The sequence below is a fragment of the Ambystoma mexicanum genome, chromosome 2q (genome assembly GCF_040938575.1).
Source record: "Ambystoma mexicanum isolate Mex_15411 chromosome 2q, UKY_AmexF1_1, whole genome shotgun sequence".
Classification (NCBI taxonomy): domain Eukaryota; kingdom Metazoa; phylum Chordata; class Amphibia; order Caudata; family Ambystomatidae; genus Ambystoma; species Ambystoma mexicanum.
In genome coordinates, this window is record NC_090924.1 from 540503484 (window position 1) to 540520477 (window position 16994).

Consider the following 16994-nt stretch of genomic DNA (forward strand, 5'->3'; position numbering starts at 1 on the left):
TCTCCCGACGAGTACTGCAAAGAAAGTATGAATAATACAAATATTTTAAAACCAACCTCTAAAAAGTCTTACGTCTATTAACCTTGAGAACCACACAACTGGTTACCCACCTAACATCTCTTCTGTGTGTGTAGAGCTGATTATTGGTCAACACATCGGTTCATCTCTAAGTGTTGCATTGAAGGTTGCTGAAAAATATTTATTTGCCTAGACTTACTTTGACTTGTTTTCTTTTGATTAATGGTAGAGATTACTTCCATTATAGAGTTAGGGCCAGTCAGGAATTCTCCCAACCCTTTGACATTACAAAATAAAGGTTTATAAAACGTGCATCTTTTTGAGTCTCTGTCTACTGTTGATACTATGCCTTCCTTACAGGGTGTGCAAAGTATGTCCAGGGGGTGCCCCAAGAGCCAGCGAAAAAGGGCAAAGCTGACAGTTACCAGCACAACCAAGGACCAAGGTTACCGTCCATTCAAAGTAAAACATTATACAAAGGGATTAGTTGCTCTAATGACACTCTGAAATTCTGAATAGCCTGACCACCCCCAGACACCCTTAGTGCGAGCTGAGAGGTGTGAGGAACGACTAGGTGTAGGGCCCAAACACCAGGGGAGCTCCTGGGGTGTCCGCTATGTAAAAGGTCTGAAGAACACTGCCATAAATGGAATGACATTCTGCTAAACTGCAACTGAGGGACATGACACTGGTATTTGACATGGCACATACTTAAGTCACCATGTACATGAATCCATCATGGAATCCACACAGACGACCTGCACATTTAATCCAGACTCCCATCACGATCCCTGCATTGGAGCAATGCACAGGCCCAAACCACCGACCAAGGCATGTTGCCCTGTCAATCATCGACCATGAAAGCAACAAACGTTGGCTGTGAGCTGTGTGCAAGATGTACCATGACAGACTGAACACCCCCCTGAGTAGTTGCAGGGACTGTAATGTGAAATGGTGGTGTGCGATGACACATGGGACATGCATGCAGACTATCTATCAAGATGCTGCTGTTAAAGGCAACGCATCCACAGATCATCAGGATTTACACCTATGTCTCTTCCCCTTGCAGGTGACTCAGAATACATGCAGTTCATGTGGCTAATGACTCCTCTGAGGAATCCCCAGACACCACAGGAGGTGGCATCCAGGCACATGTCCAGACTAGGGTGTCTGTTGAGTGCACCTATGGCTCGTGGAAGGCCTGCTTCCAATGTTTATACCAGTCTGGGGGTGCGCTCATGTGTAGGCCCAACAAGTTGGGACAGATTGTGCTAGCATGTGCAATGTTGCACAACATCTGCATTCGGCAGAACATTCCCCTGCCCCCAGATTTGGACATGGCACCGCCTGAGGAGGATGACATAGTGGCTGCAGGTGCCATGCATGCATGCACTGAGTGGGTAAAGGTAACTGACAGATGCCTGGCTCGCACGGAACTGAAGGCATTTTCATTTTGAAAAAGCCATCACATTGCACTCCCCTTGCACCTTTGCAAAGAATTTTCTCTCACATTAAACACGTGTACACAATAAGGAATATCTCGTCATTGCTTCTAGTGAAAAGGATTTTTATGTAGCAATGTGGAATGACCTTCACCAGAACAGCATCAACCTCTGCAAAAACCCCACCCTCAAAACACCATCCCCAAAAACCCACCCGCAGATCAGCCTCCCCAAACACGCACCCTCAAAACACCCCAGCAGTGTCCAACTGTCACTTTCTGTGCCTCTTGGGCATGGGGTGCTTCACCAAGTCTTTGCCAGTGAGGAGGTGCTGTCAGCAGTGTGTTGGGGTACCGGGTAGGGAGCCGTCTGTAGGTGTCACAGAGGTAAAGGCCTCTGACTCTTGGGCCCACATAAACTACAGTGTAAGCTGCATGCACTGGTGCAGGTTCTCGGTGGAGGCGGAGGTAGCCTGTGTGCTCCTGCATCCTCTGTCATATTGCAGTCATGGCAGCAGTGGCATGGGTAAGTGACCGGGCCCTCCTGCGGCTGCAACCCTGCATGCACTCACACATGGCCCACATCTCCTGCAGCTGCTGGCCCGCCAGAACTTCGATGGAAGAAAGCTGCTCCTCAATTAAACACAGGCGTGCACTCATGTCTGACACATTGGGCACCGGCAGAGATGGTGGGCTCTGTCGAGGGCGAGGGCTGAAGCATGGAGATGCACCTCCTACCTATCCCGTGCTCCATCTCATCCTCCTCATCCTCATTTGTGGTGTCCGCATGGGCCATGCCACGATGGGCCAGTGGCTGCACTGCCCGTGATGGCGAGGAGGGCATGCTGGAACCCTGCCGTCTTCGGGACACAGGAGGGACGGCAACACTATGTCCCATGACAGGTGCTTGCTGTGGCATAGCGGTGGTGGTTTTAGCAACTGCTGTGTCACCTGCCTGTCTGGTGGAGAGGCCAGTGTGCGCTGCCATGGTAATTGTGTCATCCCCAGGACTTGCAGGGGTTTCCACAGCGGTGGGAGGTGGAGGTGGCCCAGCAGCCCTGCCCTGCTGTCTGCTCCCGCTGGCAAGGGGTCTGGCCTGTGCAGGGGTGGGGACAGATGTTGTGCCTGCAGTGGAGGATCCGGCCTTGTCACAGTCTATGGACTGTGTTCCTGTTGGGAATAGAATGACATGCGGTTAGTCATCTAGCAGACATGTCTGCAGGCTTGCATTACACTCATGTGAAATTGCTGCTACTACTAGGTGGTGGTAGTGCCTGCTGAGGGTGTACACAGTGCATGCATGTGCACATTGCCTGTTGGACTGCCAAGGTGGCTTATTGTGGGTGGGGTGGGGCTTCACTTTCTGACATGGACTATCTTGGCACACATGGGTGCTTCTCATGTGTCCATGGGTTGGCATGCACGTTTCGCCTACAGTGCATGTGCATTGCTACATTTACCCACCTCCCCTGGCATGTGTGTGTGCGCCTGCATGTGCGTGTGTGTGTGTGCACACTCACTGGCCATTTGCTGTGACTGCCATGTGTTGAACCATTCCCGTGCCCATTTTGTGAATCTCTGCTGGGGGAGGCATGCTTTTGGATGCTACATTCACATGTACATGGGACAGATGTACTTGGCGCCAGTGCCGTGGATCCCTGCTCCAGCCTCTGGGCTCCCTATCCCCTCGATGCCCTCGATGTGGAGGATGGAGCAGGCCGTCTCCTACCAGGGTGTGAGGTGGAGGGGTTCCACCATGCCCCCCTCCTGTGCGAGCGCTCTCCCTCATGTGTCTGGCTATGCGGCTGCGGACCCACGCCTTTAGGTCGTTCCAGCTCTTCCGACAAACCCTGGCGCTGCAGGTTACAGTTCTCACTGCCGTCACCCATGCTTGTATGTCAGCCCATTTGGTGTCTTTCTCTGAGCTGAGGTTTATCTGTGGCTGCTGCCGAATAGGACATCAGCATGCTCCACTGTCAATGCATTTAGCTCTGCCGCTGTACATTTTGGCTCCCAGAGCGGAGAATCTGGCAGAAAGGACATTTTTTACTGTGCCATTATGTTGCCACAACCTTGGGGATTGGATGCCAGCAGGAAATGGGTGATTTGGGGTGGATTGAGTTTATAAAGATGGCTGCTGCTGAGCTTCCCATTCCAGCAATGAAGTTATTTCCCATGCTGGTAATATTGGCCAGTAATGGTGGAAGAAACATTACTGGCATTATTTTGCTGTTATTACCAGCCGATGGCCGTTGATGCTGGTAATACCGTCAGCCGGTATTACCGTTTCCGGCAGGGGTGTGTGTGCACGTGCCTGATGACTTGCAATACGGCAGTACTTCTGCTGGTTACCCTGCCGGTAATGGTAACATCACCGGACCGGTATTACCGGCGAACTCGTAAGCCCCAATATCTTGGTTAATGTTCTAGGATTTCGTTTTTTCTGTTTGTGAAACACAGCAACATGTTACCAATTTCATTTAAAAAAATCTTTATTTTCCAAATTAACAGCTTGAACACCTGAAAGCAAATCTATGCAGGAGTAGCCTTAATAAATACCACTGGCTGTACCAAATTGAATGTACATTCACTCAAAATGATGAAAATGATGAAAAATCTGTTGTGTCCACTGCTTAGATTATTGGGGAATGTAACGCATAGTGGCAACCGTGAATTTAAAACATGAATGAAAAGTTGTTCCAGTCCATTGGGTGGGATTGCGACTGGATAGGGGATATTACCAACTGAAGCAAAGTTTTGTAAAAGGATTACAGCTACGTGTGATGATTCAGTTGAGATCCCCCCAAAACCTCAAACTGGGACCTTACTCATGTGGCCTGGGAAAAGGCAGACGCTTCCTGATCCCGACCCTGGGGGTGGTGTTCTGCAGGAGGACCACATGGGGGAGGAAACAGGTCAGGAGGAAGGGGAAATTCCCCTGTTTAACTCTCCCCAAAATCCTAGCCTTTTAATGGCGTATTGCAAATCAGAAAGAGTTTGAAAAATTAACTTTGTTGGCAGGGACTTCAAGTCCCATAGTTCCCTCAGTACTGGGATGAGGAAGAGGGAATCAGAGGAATACTGCTGTGGGAGCGGTGAGCCAATTATTGTAGATGACCTACACCTGAGGGAGACTGACAGGCTTAAAAAGCCCCCTCAGGTGCAGGCTAGAGGAAGGAGAAGAGCAGCAGAAGAGGAATAAGCAGCGTGGGCCACGTATGCAGCTGAGAGCAAAGTTGTAGGCGAGAGAAGGTGCCTACAGGTATTTTAACGCCTGAAGCAGTGGCATTTCCTCAAGCTCTCCCTATTGCAGAGGTGGCGCAGCGGGAAACGCAAGAAAAAGACACAGTGAAGATTAGCTGTGCAGAGGTCGTGCAGCGAGAAGTAGCAGTAGCAAGGGAAGTGGGCCCTCTCTGGAGGTTCCAGGTAGCTGGGTTGCACCTGACACTCTCCGGAGCAGAGGAAGCTCCATTTCTCAGTGGTGTGAGCAGAGGAGGACCAGAGGAGGCTGTCCACCCAACGCGAGGAGCCACAAGCACATAAGACCAGCGTAAACCAAGAAGAGCACACAGCTTGCAAGAGACTCTGGAGTGCTCCAAGGCTGTCCGCATGTTCATGGCAGGCGCAGTTTCACACACATGAGTGAAAGCAGTTGTGACAATGATTTTTAATACCAAACTTTACGAAACCAACAAAAGTTATAAAGGAGTGTGGGAGAATCTCTGCTGAGAACGAACATGGGTCAAATACTCCATGGGATTTCTTGCAAGAGGGTCTACAACCAAGTTTTAGCTCACTGCACCCTTCACAGAGGAGAAATACCCATTTGCATATCAGTCTTTGTCCCACCAACAAGGGCAGTCCAGCACCAAAATGCTAGGCAAATATCCTCTGAACAAGAGTACAATCAGCAACCACAGACACATGTTTCAGCCTAGTCGGGCCTCATCAGTAAGGTGGAGCTGATACAAATGTTATACCTGTTGAGTCATGTGACTGTGCAAATAAGTGTGTGAGATTGTGGAAGGTCCAAAAACACAGTGGGGAAGTTTTGAGAAAACCAAAAGCTAACAAGCAATACCCAAACCGAGAGTCTGTAAAAATTCAGCCATACAAATATAACAAACCTTGGTTAAGGCGAGAGGGGAATATTGGGAAGGCCAATGGTTGTAAATCCTGCTGCTTACATGCTATGAAACACAGATCATTAGGAGATAGAAACATACATTGCCAAAGCCAAGATAGAAGAAAAGTGAGATCATCTTTTGATCACTATTTAGTTGCTGGTGTAGAAGGGAAAGAAAGGTGGCAAACCGGCTGCCCTTCTGTAGAAGGATATCCAGAGGGAGAGGAGCATGGTTGCCAAGGAATCTTAAAGAGCACTAATGTGATTCCTTGTTTCCCCGAAACTGGTCTAATGTTTGATGCCAAAGAAAAGAAGCCTTGTGAAGTTGTTGTGGTTCTAAGTTGCAGTTACAACTGAAGCACTTTCTGTTCTTTTGGTGAAGTATTAGACGGGCAGGCGAGTATACCCGCATGGCAAGTGGTTGTTGCTTCAAAAGGCCTGGCACAGGAATAAACCAGGTAGTAGTTGACACAAGTGCTAAACTGAGGTTCTAACAGAGACAAATCATGGTAAACTGTGTCATTTAAAGAAGAATTGTTCAAACCTGTTGTATAGGAGGTACAATTCTGCAAATACCAAATAATCCTGACAAACACAATTGTTGTTTTTCACTTGAAGAATATCAAGGTGAAACTTGTTCTTACTCAAGGAGTAGTTGCTACCTACTATTTCTCTAAAGACAAAGTTGTAGCAAAATATCCTGACAAAGACAATTGTTATTTACTTGGAGAAGACAAATGTGAAACCGTTCTTACACCAGGAGGAGTAGGAACCTATTTCTTTTGGTGCATTGTGAGACCACAGAACTGTTTGTGACCGAGTTTAATGTCTCAAAACTGTATCTGAACTTTTTGGCAAACTAGGATTTCCTTGTTTCTTTGAAACTGTAGACCAAACCCCTGCTCAGATCTGGGGAAGGGAAATACGCCCAGGTTAGTAGAAGAGACATTGATCATAGCGTGAGCTCAATTGTATGTTATATATATTTGTTGAATTGATCGACCATGCATTTCCTTATCACTTTATTAACTGTACACGTGTGAGGGACAGATATCCTTTTATTAGAGTGTTTCCTTTGGTTTATTTTAGGCAGGGAAATCCTTGTCAGGGTAGGGATTGTGAGGCATGTATCCAACCTTTTAATTTAATTAAATGGCTAAAGTTGAAAACTCTTTCCAAAGTGGTGGGCCTCACATTTCTGACCGCTCACATATGGGATTGAAACATGAATTATGCGCACTTAGCTTCACTGAAATAATTTCATGAATACTTAAGTCTAACAAATTGTTATCTTAAACACAAAAGATATTTGGTTTTATTCAAGATGTCTGATCGCAGAAGATAAGTTTTATTAATAAAGTTAAACTACTTACCAACATTATCAATACAATGTCCGCAATTGGAGGTCTCCAAAGCGAGTAGAACTTGTAGGATTTGCAAACACATATTCAAGAAACTAACAGGCATGTAATGACAGCATGTAAGGCTATGGGAAATGTATTCATGTGTAATCTTGGAAAATATGTGATTATAACATCAATAATAGTGAGTTTTGGTATTACTGTGCATAATTCTAATAAAACTGCACTAAAGGTAGCACTTTATAGAATATGGCAGCAAGTTGAAATCAAGATAAATTTGACCCTGTAGTAGTAGAATCAGTCTACAAATGTTGATGATTGGCTTGAGAATTACGCATTATGATACAATGTCTATTTTGTCATTTTATTTTACACATGTTATATAAATTAATGTATTAGGAACCTGGATAGGATAGCGATTTAATCAACTACGAAATTAGGAATGGGATTCAAATTCAGGAAGTGTAGTTTTTTGTATGACGAATTGTATGACATAATGGTATATTATGCAATGAATTTGATTTTAGAATACCTTTATGGTAATTCTATCAAATTGATGTTTTTTAAGATATGTTATAGGAAAGTATGCTGATCTGTTTGTTTTATAAAATAAATGATGTGAAAAGTTTGTATGAACCATAACACATTAACTAAAAATAAAATAAAATGTGACCAATGCCACAGTAAAAGCTTGAAACTACCTCTGACCGAGAATAAAAAGTGCCAAAGCCAAGAACCAGATGCTGATAATTAGAAAATTGAAAGGCATTCACACCAAAAATAAGTAGGCAACACTTTCATTAGTACACCTATGCTGTGTGAGAAGATGAAGAATTATACAATGTGGAAGTTAAAAGTTAAAAATACAGTTACAAAAAAGAAATGACAGGGAATCATTCAAGGATATCTAGTTGTTTCTTACCCTGAAATTCGGAGGTGGCCATGCTTTCTTTGGCATTATGCAAAATCTTCCACGGCTGAGGCCTTCATTTGTACATATCATTTCTAAAATCTTTATGCCCCCGGCTAAACAAGCGCCACAATCGAGTATGCGGGGTACTGCAAGAAAGGGAAAATGGAATCAAACACATAACAAAATACATATTTACAAAAATCAAAAAGAATCAATATATCTCTAAAACAAAATCTTAACTCCAGAAAAGCAGATTCTATGAGCTTCTCGCCACTAGGTGCGAAAGGCAAACTATGTTCAAGACCTTAAATGGAACAGCAATTATTTAATTCTTCTATTGGACTTTTATAAATCCCACATTTCTGCTTCTTTGCACATATTATCTTAACTTAATAGAAGTTTGTGTGGATAGCACAAGGCAAACAACGGATCTTTATGTTGTGTGTTTGCATGAGGGATTTAAAGAACTTCACTAGATTGCTGTGCCAGAAATGTATAACAAGTTTCAACAAATTGGGGCATACTCCTAGTTCACTCTACGTTGAAAGGGAAGAACTTAGAAGATCCTGTTAAACTATATGAATACACAACAAATTCAATACCTGTTGGACTGTAATTGTCCACAGAATATTGTGAATGTTTCACAATAGGCACTGTAGGAGATCAGCACTACATTCAATCCATCATAAGGTATGCTGCAACCTAGGGGTCCACCCTAATCATCAAGTGATCATTTAGATATTTTCTTATCTTAACGGTCAGGTCCCAGCACCCTAGAACCCTTAGCACGATATCCATCACTACCAACAAGAAACAATTGCCTTAGGCCTTAAAGGTCGCAGACAGGCTATGGCCTTTCGGGAAACATGAGAACTTCATTTCCCATGCATCGTGGGACCGCATCCAGTGGACATTTTGGATGTGGTAGGAACCATGGAAGTCCTGTGCTCATTATTGGGAATTGTTTTGAAAAGGCGGCAGCTGTCGCCATGCGCTCTGCGGACAATCCAGCGACAACTAGGCAGTGCATTGAAAGACAAATGCCCAGCAGCGAGGCAATGCAGAGTCCCACTGGCAAAAGGCTGCACACTGTTGTACTCTTTTGAGCCATATGGCAATTGCTGCTTCTCTTCCTAATGTGTTTGTTTTGGTAAACCCTGCAGGTGCTCACTGGTTAACAGGAGCATTTTGGAATTACATTTTTGAGTTCTTGGACTTCTTGATTGCCACATGTTTAAATGAATTAACCCTTGACTAAAGATTGCTTCTACTGATAAGCTCCAAATAATGTGCATGTGTAGCTGTTGTTTCTATTTGTTAATTGTGGCAGGCATGGAATATCTCAACACAAGTATATATTTAAACTATTAATAAAATCTAAGTGGCCAGGATGGTTATTTGTTCTTTCTGTACTGTCTCAATCCTGAGCTAGACTTTCCCCTCCCAAGTTTATGGATGTGATATTTCCTGACCTACGAGAAGTCTCTCAGTTATAGCCTTCACGTCCATACATTTGAGAAAATTAGGTCTTTCTCCGTTTTCTCTTTCCTGTAAGGGTTTGCATTTCTCTTAAAAACTCCGATACATTTTTTGACCTTTTTCTCCTGGCTTCTTTACACAATATTTGTTCAATTTACATTCTTGAAGACTTTCCTCTGTTTAAGGAGCTCACTCTGCCTGTTCCTTGCTATAATATTTCTGCACCGGGCTATTTCACAAACTATTTTGTATGCTTCCAGAACATTTTCTGCTAGTTTCTGTATTCATTGTTTATCAACTCGACTTCTGAAAAGATGTGTACGTGCTTTGTAACATTCCCTCCAAGTTACTGTATTCAGCAGTTCACCATTAGTCTCACTCTTCTGTGCTTAAGGACCTTTCCCCATTGACTCCCGCATTCATCTGTTCTCCATTTAGTACCCCAGAGGCCATCACATGCTTAAGAAAGGTTTCGTGTTTCTGTATTAAGTGCTTCTCAGATGGGCTTCTCCAAGGCTCTTGGGATACTGGTTTCCAGTGCCAGTGTATAAAGCTTTGCTCCATCTTTCAACATCCCTTGCCGTCCTCCCACTGCCTTGCAATTCCCAGAGTGTTCATGAGGTTCTGATTCCATGGCTGTTCCATATATAGTGTCTGCTTTTACCCACCTCTCTAGCACTGCAGGGCTTTCATCACCTCTCTGCCGCGTTCTTAGGTTCTTCCACCGCAAGCTCCAAATGGGCTTTCCCTTCGAAGTGCAGGCCATTCTCCTTGTTTCTCCACTCCAAGGTGTTCCACCGCTTGGTTGTCCAATGCCTTCGGGACCTTTTGAATGAATGTCGGCTTGTTCTTGCCACTGCTTGAAGTTTATGTATCCAACAATAGCACCCAGCCTTGCCAAATCTGTACACTCTGCACCTCAGTGCTTCCGGCGCAGAAATGCTCATGCCGTTTTCAGTAGTTTGTAGTTATCCGGGCTCCTCTACCCGCCTCCCATATGTTATAAACCCTGCTATGGTCCCTACTCCTTTTAACCTCCCACAGGACATATCAAAAGGTCTGGAAAGGGAAAAAAAAGACTTATTATGCATCCTCTGGAAGGGTAGCTGTCACATAAGATTCATGTTTATATTCTCAGGAAGTACAACAGCCTAACAGTTCATGAAAGCATGTAAAAACTTGCTATGTGACAGTTTTATTAAAGATAAATTGGGGCTGTTTTTTTCTCATAAGAAGCTAGCCGGACGCTTGCCGGGGGGACCAGTGGTGACGGATAGTCAGAGTGACTTGGGGAGGAGAACTCAATATGTGACAAAGGCCATGGATAAGGGGAAGGGTATTTTATTTCAAAGTGCGATTCCTGAAAATATGTTAGTCAGTTTAAATCGTACTAATATTCTCTGGCTGCTGTCTGAGATTCGAAGTTTGGCAGGCATTCCAACAAGTGACAAAGAGGATTCACTTCCCCGTGAGATAGCAACCCGATAGGTCAGCAGTTAATTTTAACTCAAAGCTGGTTGTGGACGTCGTATTACAGTAACAAGAGTCGATTAGAGTCTTGGTTTTGATTTATGGGAATTTGCTGGTGCCCAACCATGTGAGGGTGCCATGGAGAACTTAGCACTGGACCAGCAGGTGAAAACCAAGGTATTAAAATCTAAGCTGAAAGCCTCTGAGGTCCTGGACCCTTAGATCAATGCAACATTAACCAGCAGTAAGTGCAGTCAAAGAAATGGGGGGGAATGACCCTTTAACTATTCTATTGTGGAACACACAGGGTCACTCCAAATTATTTGGCAATCAAGTTGTGTGTCATGAGCTAAAGGCCCACTGGTTTTTGTGTCTGCAAGAGACTTGGTTACAATCTATCCCAGGGTTGGATGGATACCTGGTGAATGCCCAGGCAGCAAGGAGAGAGGACAGAGGTAGTCCATATGGGGGTCTTTTAACCTAGGTGAGATCCACAGACAAATGTAGCATGTGCAGAATAATAATTTGTTGCCATCTTGGAATTTCTTGGGGTTGTGTCTATTCACCTTCTGATACTCAATATATACTGGCATAAAAATGTTATGGATTTGGCAATGTTTTTCGACCACTTGTCAGGACTTATTTTAACAATTTGGTGTGGCTTATATGTTGGAAGATAGGTAGTCCAGGCAGGTGATCTAAAATCGAATTGCCTAACCTCTAACGACCAAGGTAGCAAGGAAGGATCCTCATTGGGAAAAAAACAGAGGTGCTCAATGGTTGCAAAGTACAAGGGGTCTGGGTTTATACCCCCTTAATGGTGCCGTGCGGGGGATACACCTGCCAATGTTACCTGGTCTAACGGGCATTCACATACCACCATAGATTACATTTTTGTTTCTGATTGCCTCTTTGAAAGGGGTGATTCATTGACTGTCTCCAACATTTCTTAGTGATCATGCTTGGCTCATAGCCACGTTCACAGTGGAAAATATGTTGAACAAACCAGAAGGGTTGGGTCCAGTAGATCTGATTACTAACCCGTCAGGCACGCAGATCTCTTGTAATCATGCCTCAGTAATGAGAATGAACCGATCCTTGGCAGAAATCCTTGTGACCTCAACAATGGAATGGAGAAACTGGGTATTCTCTGCTCCAAACTTTACCAATTTAGGAATGTATTCATCTCACCTCATCAGCCTCAGGGTTTGGGCGTGCGATTAAACACCTCTAAAAAACACATGCATGCTTATAGTGAGGAAGTGACTGTTAAGAAAAGACATTTAAGAAAGGATAGAAGGACCTACAAAAAGAAAAAGGATTGAATCTTTCCTGGTGGTGTTATGTTGAGGCGATGACGCCAGACTCATCGTAATTTGGCTGATATGCACCCATGCTAGGAGTCAGGTGTATGCTGAAGCTCTTTTTACTGTTCTTGGGAACAAGAATGCACACATTTTTTGCATCTAATGAACACTGTAGACTTTCAAGAACATGAAAAACAAATTAATGCTGTCACAGAAAGTGACTGGTCTTCTCCTCATTTCTCTAGTCTATACTTGCAACCTAAGGGTAACTGTAGGTTTATCTTACCCAGTTTCTGTAGTCTATACTTGCAACCTAAGGATAACTGTAGGTTTATCTTACCCAAGGTGAGAGCTCGGATGGATTTGGCAGCCTTCGATCAGGACATCATTGTGGAGGTGATTAAGAGGATCAGTTCCCCTCGGGCTCTGGCCCCTAACAGATTGTCAAGTTACCGGTTTAAAGCTGACCCAAGTACCTGGACAGCAGTGTTACATTCCCTGTTTAGTCTGGTGAACCTTGACCGATTGCTTGCCTCTTGGTCTAGGGCGCATATTTCCCGATTTTTAAGAGGGGTTTGAGAACATGCCCCCTGAATTACCAACCGATTGCCCTTCTAGATGCTGACAGCAAGGTGTTTGCATCCAGCTTGCTGTCGCATCTAGAGAAGTGGGCACTTGCCGTTGGCAGATTGGTGAAGTGGCAAACCAGATTTCGCCAAAGTTTGGCAACTTCTTTGAATGGGATAATGGTTAAACTCATCCAATATCTGTCCTGGGGTGGAAAATACAAAACGGTCTACATCACCTCCATAGATTTGACCTCAGCATTTCACACAGTAGATCACCAACTTCTGTGGACTAAGCTCCAGCAGTGGGGTGTTCCCACAGATTTATTAAGACTTTTTGTCAGTTTGCATGCACAACCGGAAATTCAATTTCACCTAAACTGTGCTGGAGCACTTTCTCGTTGTGTATCCAGGAGTAGAGGTGTCAGGCAAGGTTGGGTTTTGACACCCTGCCTATTCAACCTCTATTAGTCAGACATAGGGGAATATTAAAAATCTGTGACATTTGTTTCTCCAGCAATCAACCAGTTTAGGCTATACTGACTATCTTATGCAGACAATTTTCTTATTTTTGACTATACACCTGTGAGAACACAAAGGCTGTTGGATGCCTTTCCAGCTTACATGGATACCCACACACTAAAGATAAACCTGTCAAAGACCAAGATCCCCCAAATGCTCTAAGAGTAGGAGGAGAATTAATTACAACTGGCATATAGGCTGGGATTTGACAACAGTAGATTCATTAGTATATTTGGGGTTTTTCATTCAGGTAACCCCGGGCTGGATTAAGATGAAAGCCTGGGTAAGAGAGTGTATTGGCCCATTAATAAACCAACTGGTGAGGGTGGATTGTCGATATGGGAAGTGCACTGTGGTACCAGCCCTAAAATACTAAGGGAAATTGGTTCCCAAAATCCTGTATGGTATGGACACTTACACAACATCGTTATTGTGTCTGCTACCCAGGCTTGAAGCCTTGGTCTGGTGGCATGCGCTGCGGGTGTGTGCGGCGATCACAAGAAATTAGGAACTTTAGCCCCGTATTTGGCTCTGTATCCTGCAAAGTGGACTCCTCACCTGAATTTGGGATTCCGCTGGAATGTATTTCCAACATGACAAATTCTGATGAGCATGAGCTACGTGCCCGCTGAGCAGACAGGTTGGCACTTTCTTAAGGTTGGGTTGGAGCTGGGAACTAAACATGTGTTCATAGCATGTCTGGAATTACATGAGCTCAGATTAAAGTATTAAAAAAAGTTTTCATCCTCGTTTGAATTGGGGGACTTGAGTTTGTTTGGTCTTCCTGTTTATCGGGTCATACAACCTCTACATTAATAGCAGTAGTTACATTTCTGAAGGCTCTTGCGCTTGAGGAGGTTGACTAGACCAGTTATTTTATTTTCGTTTACAGGTTGCATTGAACGTTGCATGCCTGTTTAGTCATGACATTAGTATATGCTTGATTTTTATTCTTTTCTGTTTTTACTTCAATTACGTATTTGATGTTTATTTAGTTTCATTTCTTTTATGTTTCTGAAAGTTCTTATGCCTCTTTTAGTTATGATATTTTTAGTATGGGTATTGATGCTTATTTCTATAAGGTATGTGTTTGATACTTTTTACTTTGATACTTTTTTTTGTTAAAGATTAATTTTAAAAACAGGTGTGTTGCTTTTACCAGGACTTCTTCTTGAGTTCACTGTCCTTTAATTCAACACAATTGTACTACTTCACTGTGTTTATACTTCATTGGCTTGGGGTATTACTTGTTCCAACTTTCCTCACACTGACATCTCATGTATGGGGATTTGTTAAAGTTCTGCCTTTTTATATCGTTATTACTATTCAATTGCTTGGGGTAATGCTTGCTCCAACTTTCCCCACCTTGATATTTCATGTATGGGAAATTGTACAAATTCTTTCTTTTTACTTCACTCGGTAAGTATTCAAAATGGTTTCTTAATTTTCCCCATGCATGTCGGCACGCCGGGGGTCCCCAATGGCTCTGGGTCGACCCACCAGTATACTGAAGCCTTCCTGATCCGTGGCACGCTGCTGCGGTGAAGCTCATGCTCTGGGACGGTCTCCCCTGTGCAGCAGGCCTCCTTTCAGCTCTCAGGGCAGCTCTGCGCCCATTCGCCTGCACGACCGCTGTCCCTCTGCATAACCGTGTTCCCGGTAGCTTTGCTGTTGCTGCTGGTCTTCTGATGGTGCTTCCCTGCTAACTGTGCTCCACAACAGTAAGTAACGCCTGCAAGCGGTGTTGAAGTGCCTGCTTCGTCAGCGCGTCCCTTCTCTGTACGATGTCTTGCTTCAGCTCTGCTTCTCATCTTCAAACATGCTTCCTTCTTCCCCAGCTCTCTGTTTTTGAAAGCAGACACCCTTTTTAAATGTCACGCTCATCCGGACCTCCTCAAAACAACTAGTCTGCATGTTGGTGTTTCTCTTGATCCACATTAACTCCTTCTTCCTCTTCCTCGTCTCAGTACTTGAGGCTTTCTGGGAGTTTAAGTTTATCTAATTTCTGCAACTTCCAATGCGATATAGTTCAGGACTTCTGTTGAAAGAAAAATTAGTGATAGGAGTGTTAAAGGAGTGTTATGTGGTATGAGCTACAAATATTATCTTGCCTAGAGTGATTTTCAAGGTGGAGATTTTGGGGCTCTCAATGGGAAGGACATACATATTGATAACAAGCCATCAAAATGTTAGGAATTATGCAGTCTTCTTTATGTAGGGAAGAATACTGCTTCTCTCCTGCTGGAGACACCACCTTTCCCCAACAGCCATCTTGTCCCACATGGTCCTCCCTCATAATACCACCCCCAGGTTCAGGATCAGGTAGCGGCTGCCGTCCCCTGGCTACATGGGAGGAAATCCTTATCAGGGAATTAGCGATGACTCCATAGGATTTATCACACTGTGTTCCGGTTTGCATTATTGGGTGCTGGGCATCGTTCTGGGGTCTTCCTCATCCTGCTGCTGGTCCTCCTCATCTGCTTGGAGCATGCCTTCCATTCTGGGACTATTTTCCAGGCCGTTTTACTACAGTTTACCACCAGGTTCTCCTGCCTGGGTTTTGGAAGCTGCCGCCACCGGGGAGGGTGTTGGAACGCAACAATACACCAAATCTGCTGTGGGCCATCCTGGGTCATCAACACTATTGCCCTGCAGAAAGGGACTTTTTTGCTGTGTGATCAGTCTTTGCCTACTGGGCTACCGGGTTCAGTTGTTTACAGTTTCCTCCCTCCTCCTGCAGCCAACACGGTCACCTATTCTTTTCTGTATGGTGGACCCCACTCTTGTAAAAAAACATGTTTCTTCTTTTGGGCCTTCGGGGGTCATGGTCAGGGGTTGAGAGCTTTAGTCCCTGGGTGACCCGATGCTTCAGTTGGCTTTGTAAAAAGAAGGCTTTACTCACTGGGTTGTTCTACTCTCCTGGAACAGTGTTTTCAGGAACCAACACTTACCTACTGATCCTGAGGGTGGTGGGTTGTCACTGATACTCCCCCTGAGGGGTGTCCGCTGGTTATGGGGTTTGGAAGCATGCTGGCTTAAGGTTCTATTAAGGCCACCCACCATTTTAGTTTCCAGACTGGCCCTGAACTTGTGAGGATCTTTCCCCCGTTCCTGCAGAGGCTCTGCCAGCATGCTCTGCATCAATTGGTGTTCTTTAATTTGCCCTGCATACGGCTCTGGAGTCAAGAAAATATTGTGTAAGCAAAACTTACTATTTGTTCAGTAATGCATTTGTAATGGGGACATTGTAACTGTATTCCCTGTGACACTATTAGGAGCATTGTTCGAGTGTTTCTTCTTGGTGCAGGACTCAGGTCTACATTGAAGGCCTCTCCACGTTATGTGCTAGATTGTGCCATGCCTTTGTTGCTTTTCGGTGAGAGCAGGTTGGTGAATACAATGCGTTAACTGGGGAACTCTGAATGATGGAACTCTCTCCTCTCACAGGTGAATTGGGTTTGCCTGGAGAAAGCTGTAGGCTTCCCCAACCCATGGTGGTCCCTTCTTTTATTTTTAAATTCTTTTTATTAACTTTTCACCACTGCATTAGCGCTATACAACATAAAAAGCAAAAACATAGCAAGGAGCAAAATTTCCTGAGTAAAACAGTGGTATTGTTGGGCTATTCCAATGTCATCAACATATACATACATCGCATCCCGTTCCAATACAGCTCTCCAGTGTTTTTGAGCTCAATCTGCACTGGTATCTTATTTCCCTTGATACCTTCAGGCATCTCACCTCCCCCTGCCCATATCAGTCTGCTGCACCACATGCATATCAGGTCGGTC

At 44.4% G+C, this 16994-nt stretch overlaps 1 protein-coding gene across 2 annotated transcripts in view; it reads right to left on the bottom strand.

Annotated features, from left to right (window-relative positions):
- DLEC1 (DLEC1 cilia and flagella associated protein) overlaps positions 1 to 16994 on the bottom strand; it is a 1790999-nt gene that overhangs the window by 1277313 nt on the left and 496692 nt on the right. For both annotated transcript variants that reach the window (XM_069647686.1, XM_069647685.1), the window contains exon 11: positions 7869 to 8005. In XM_069647686.1, the coding sequence (XP_069503787.1) occupies positions 7869 to 8005 (137 nt within the window). The remainder of the gene's footprint in view (positions 1 to 7868; positions 8006 to 16994) is intronic.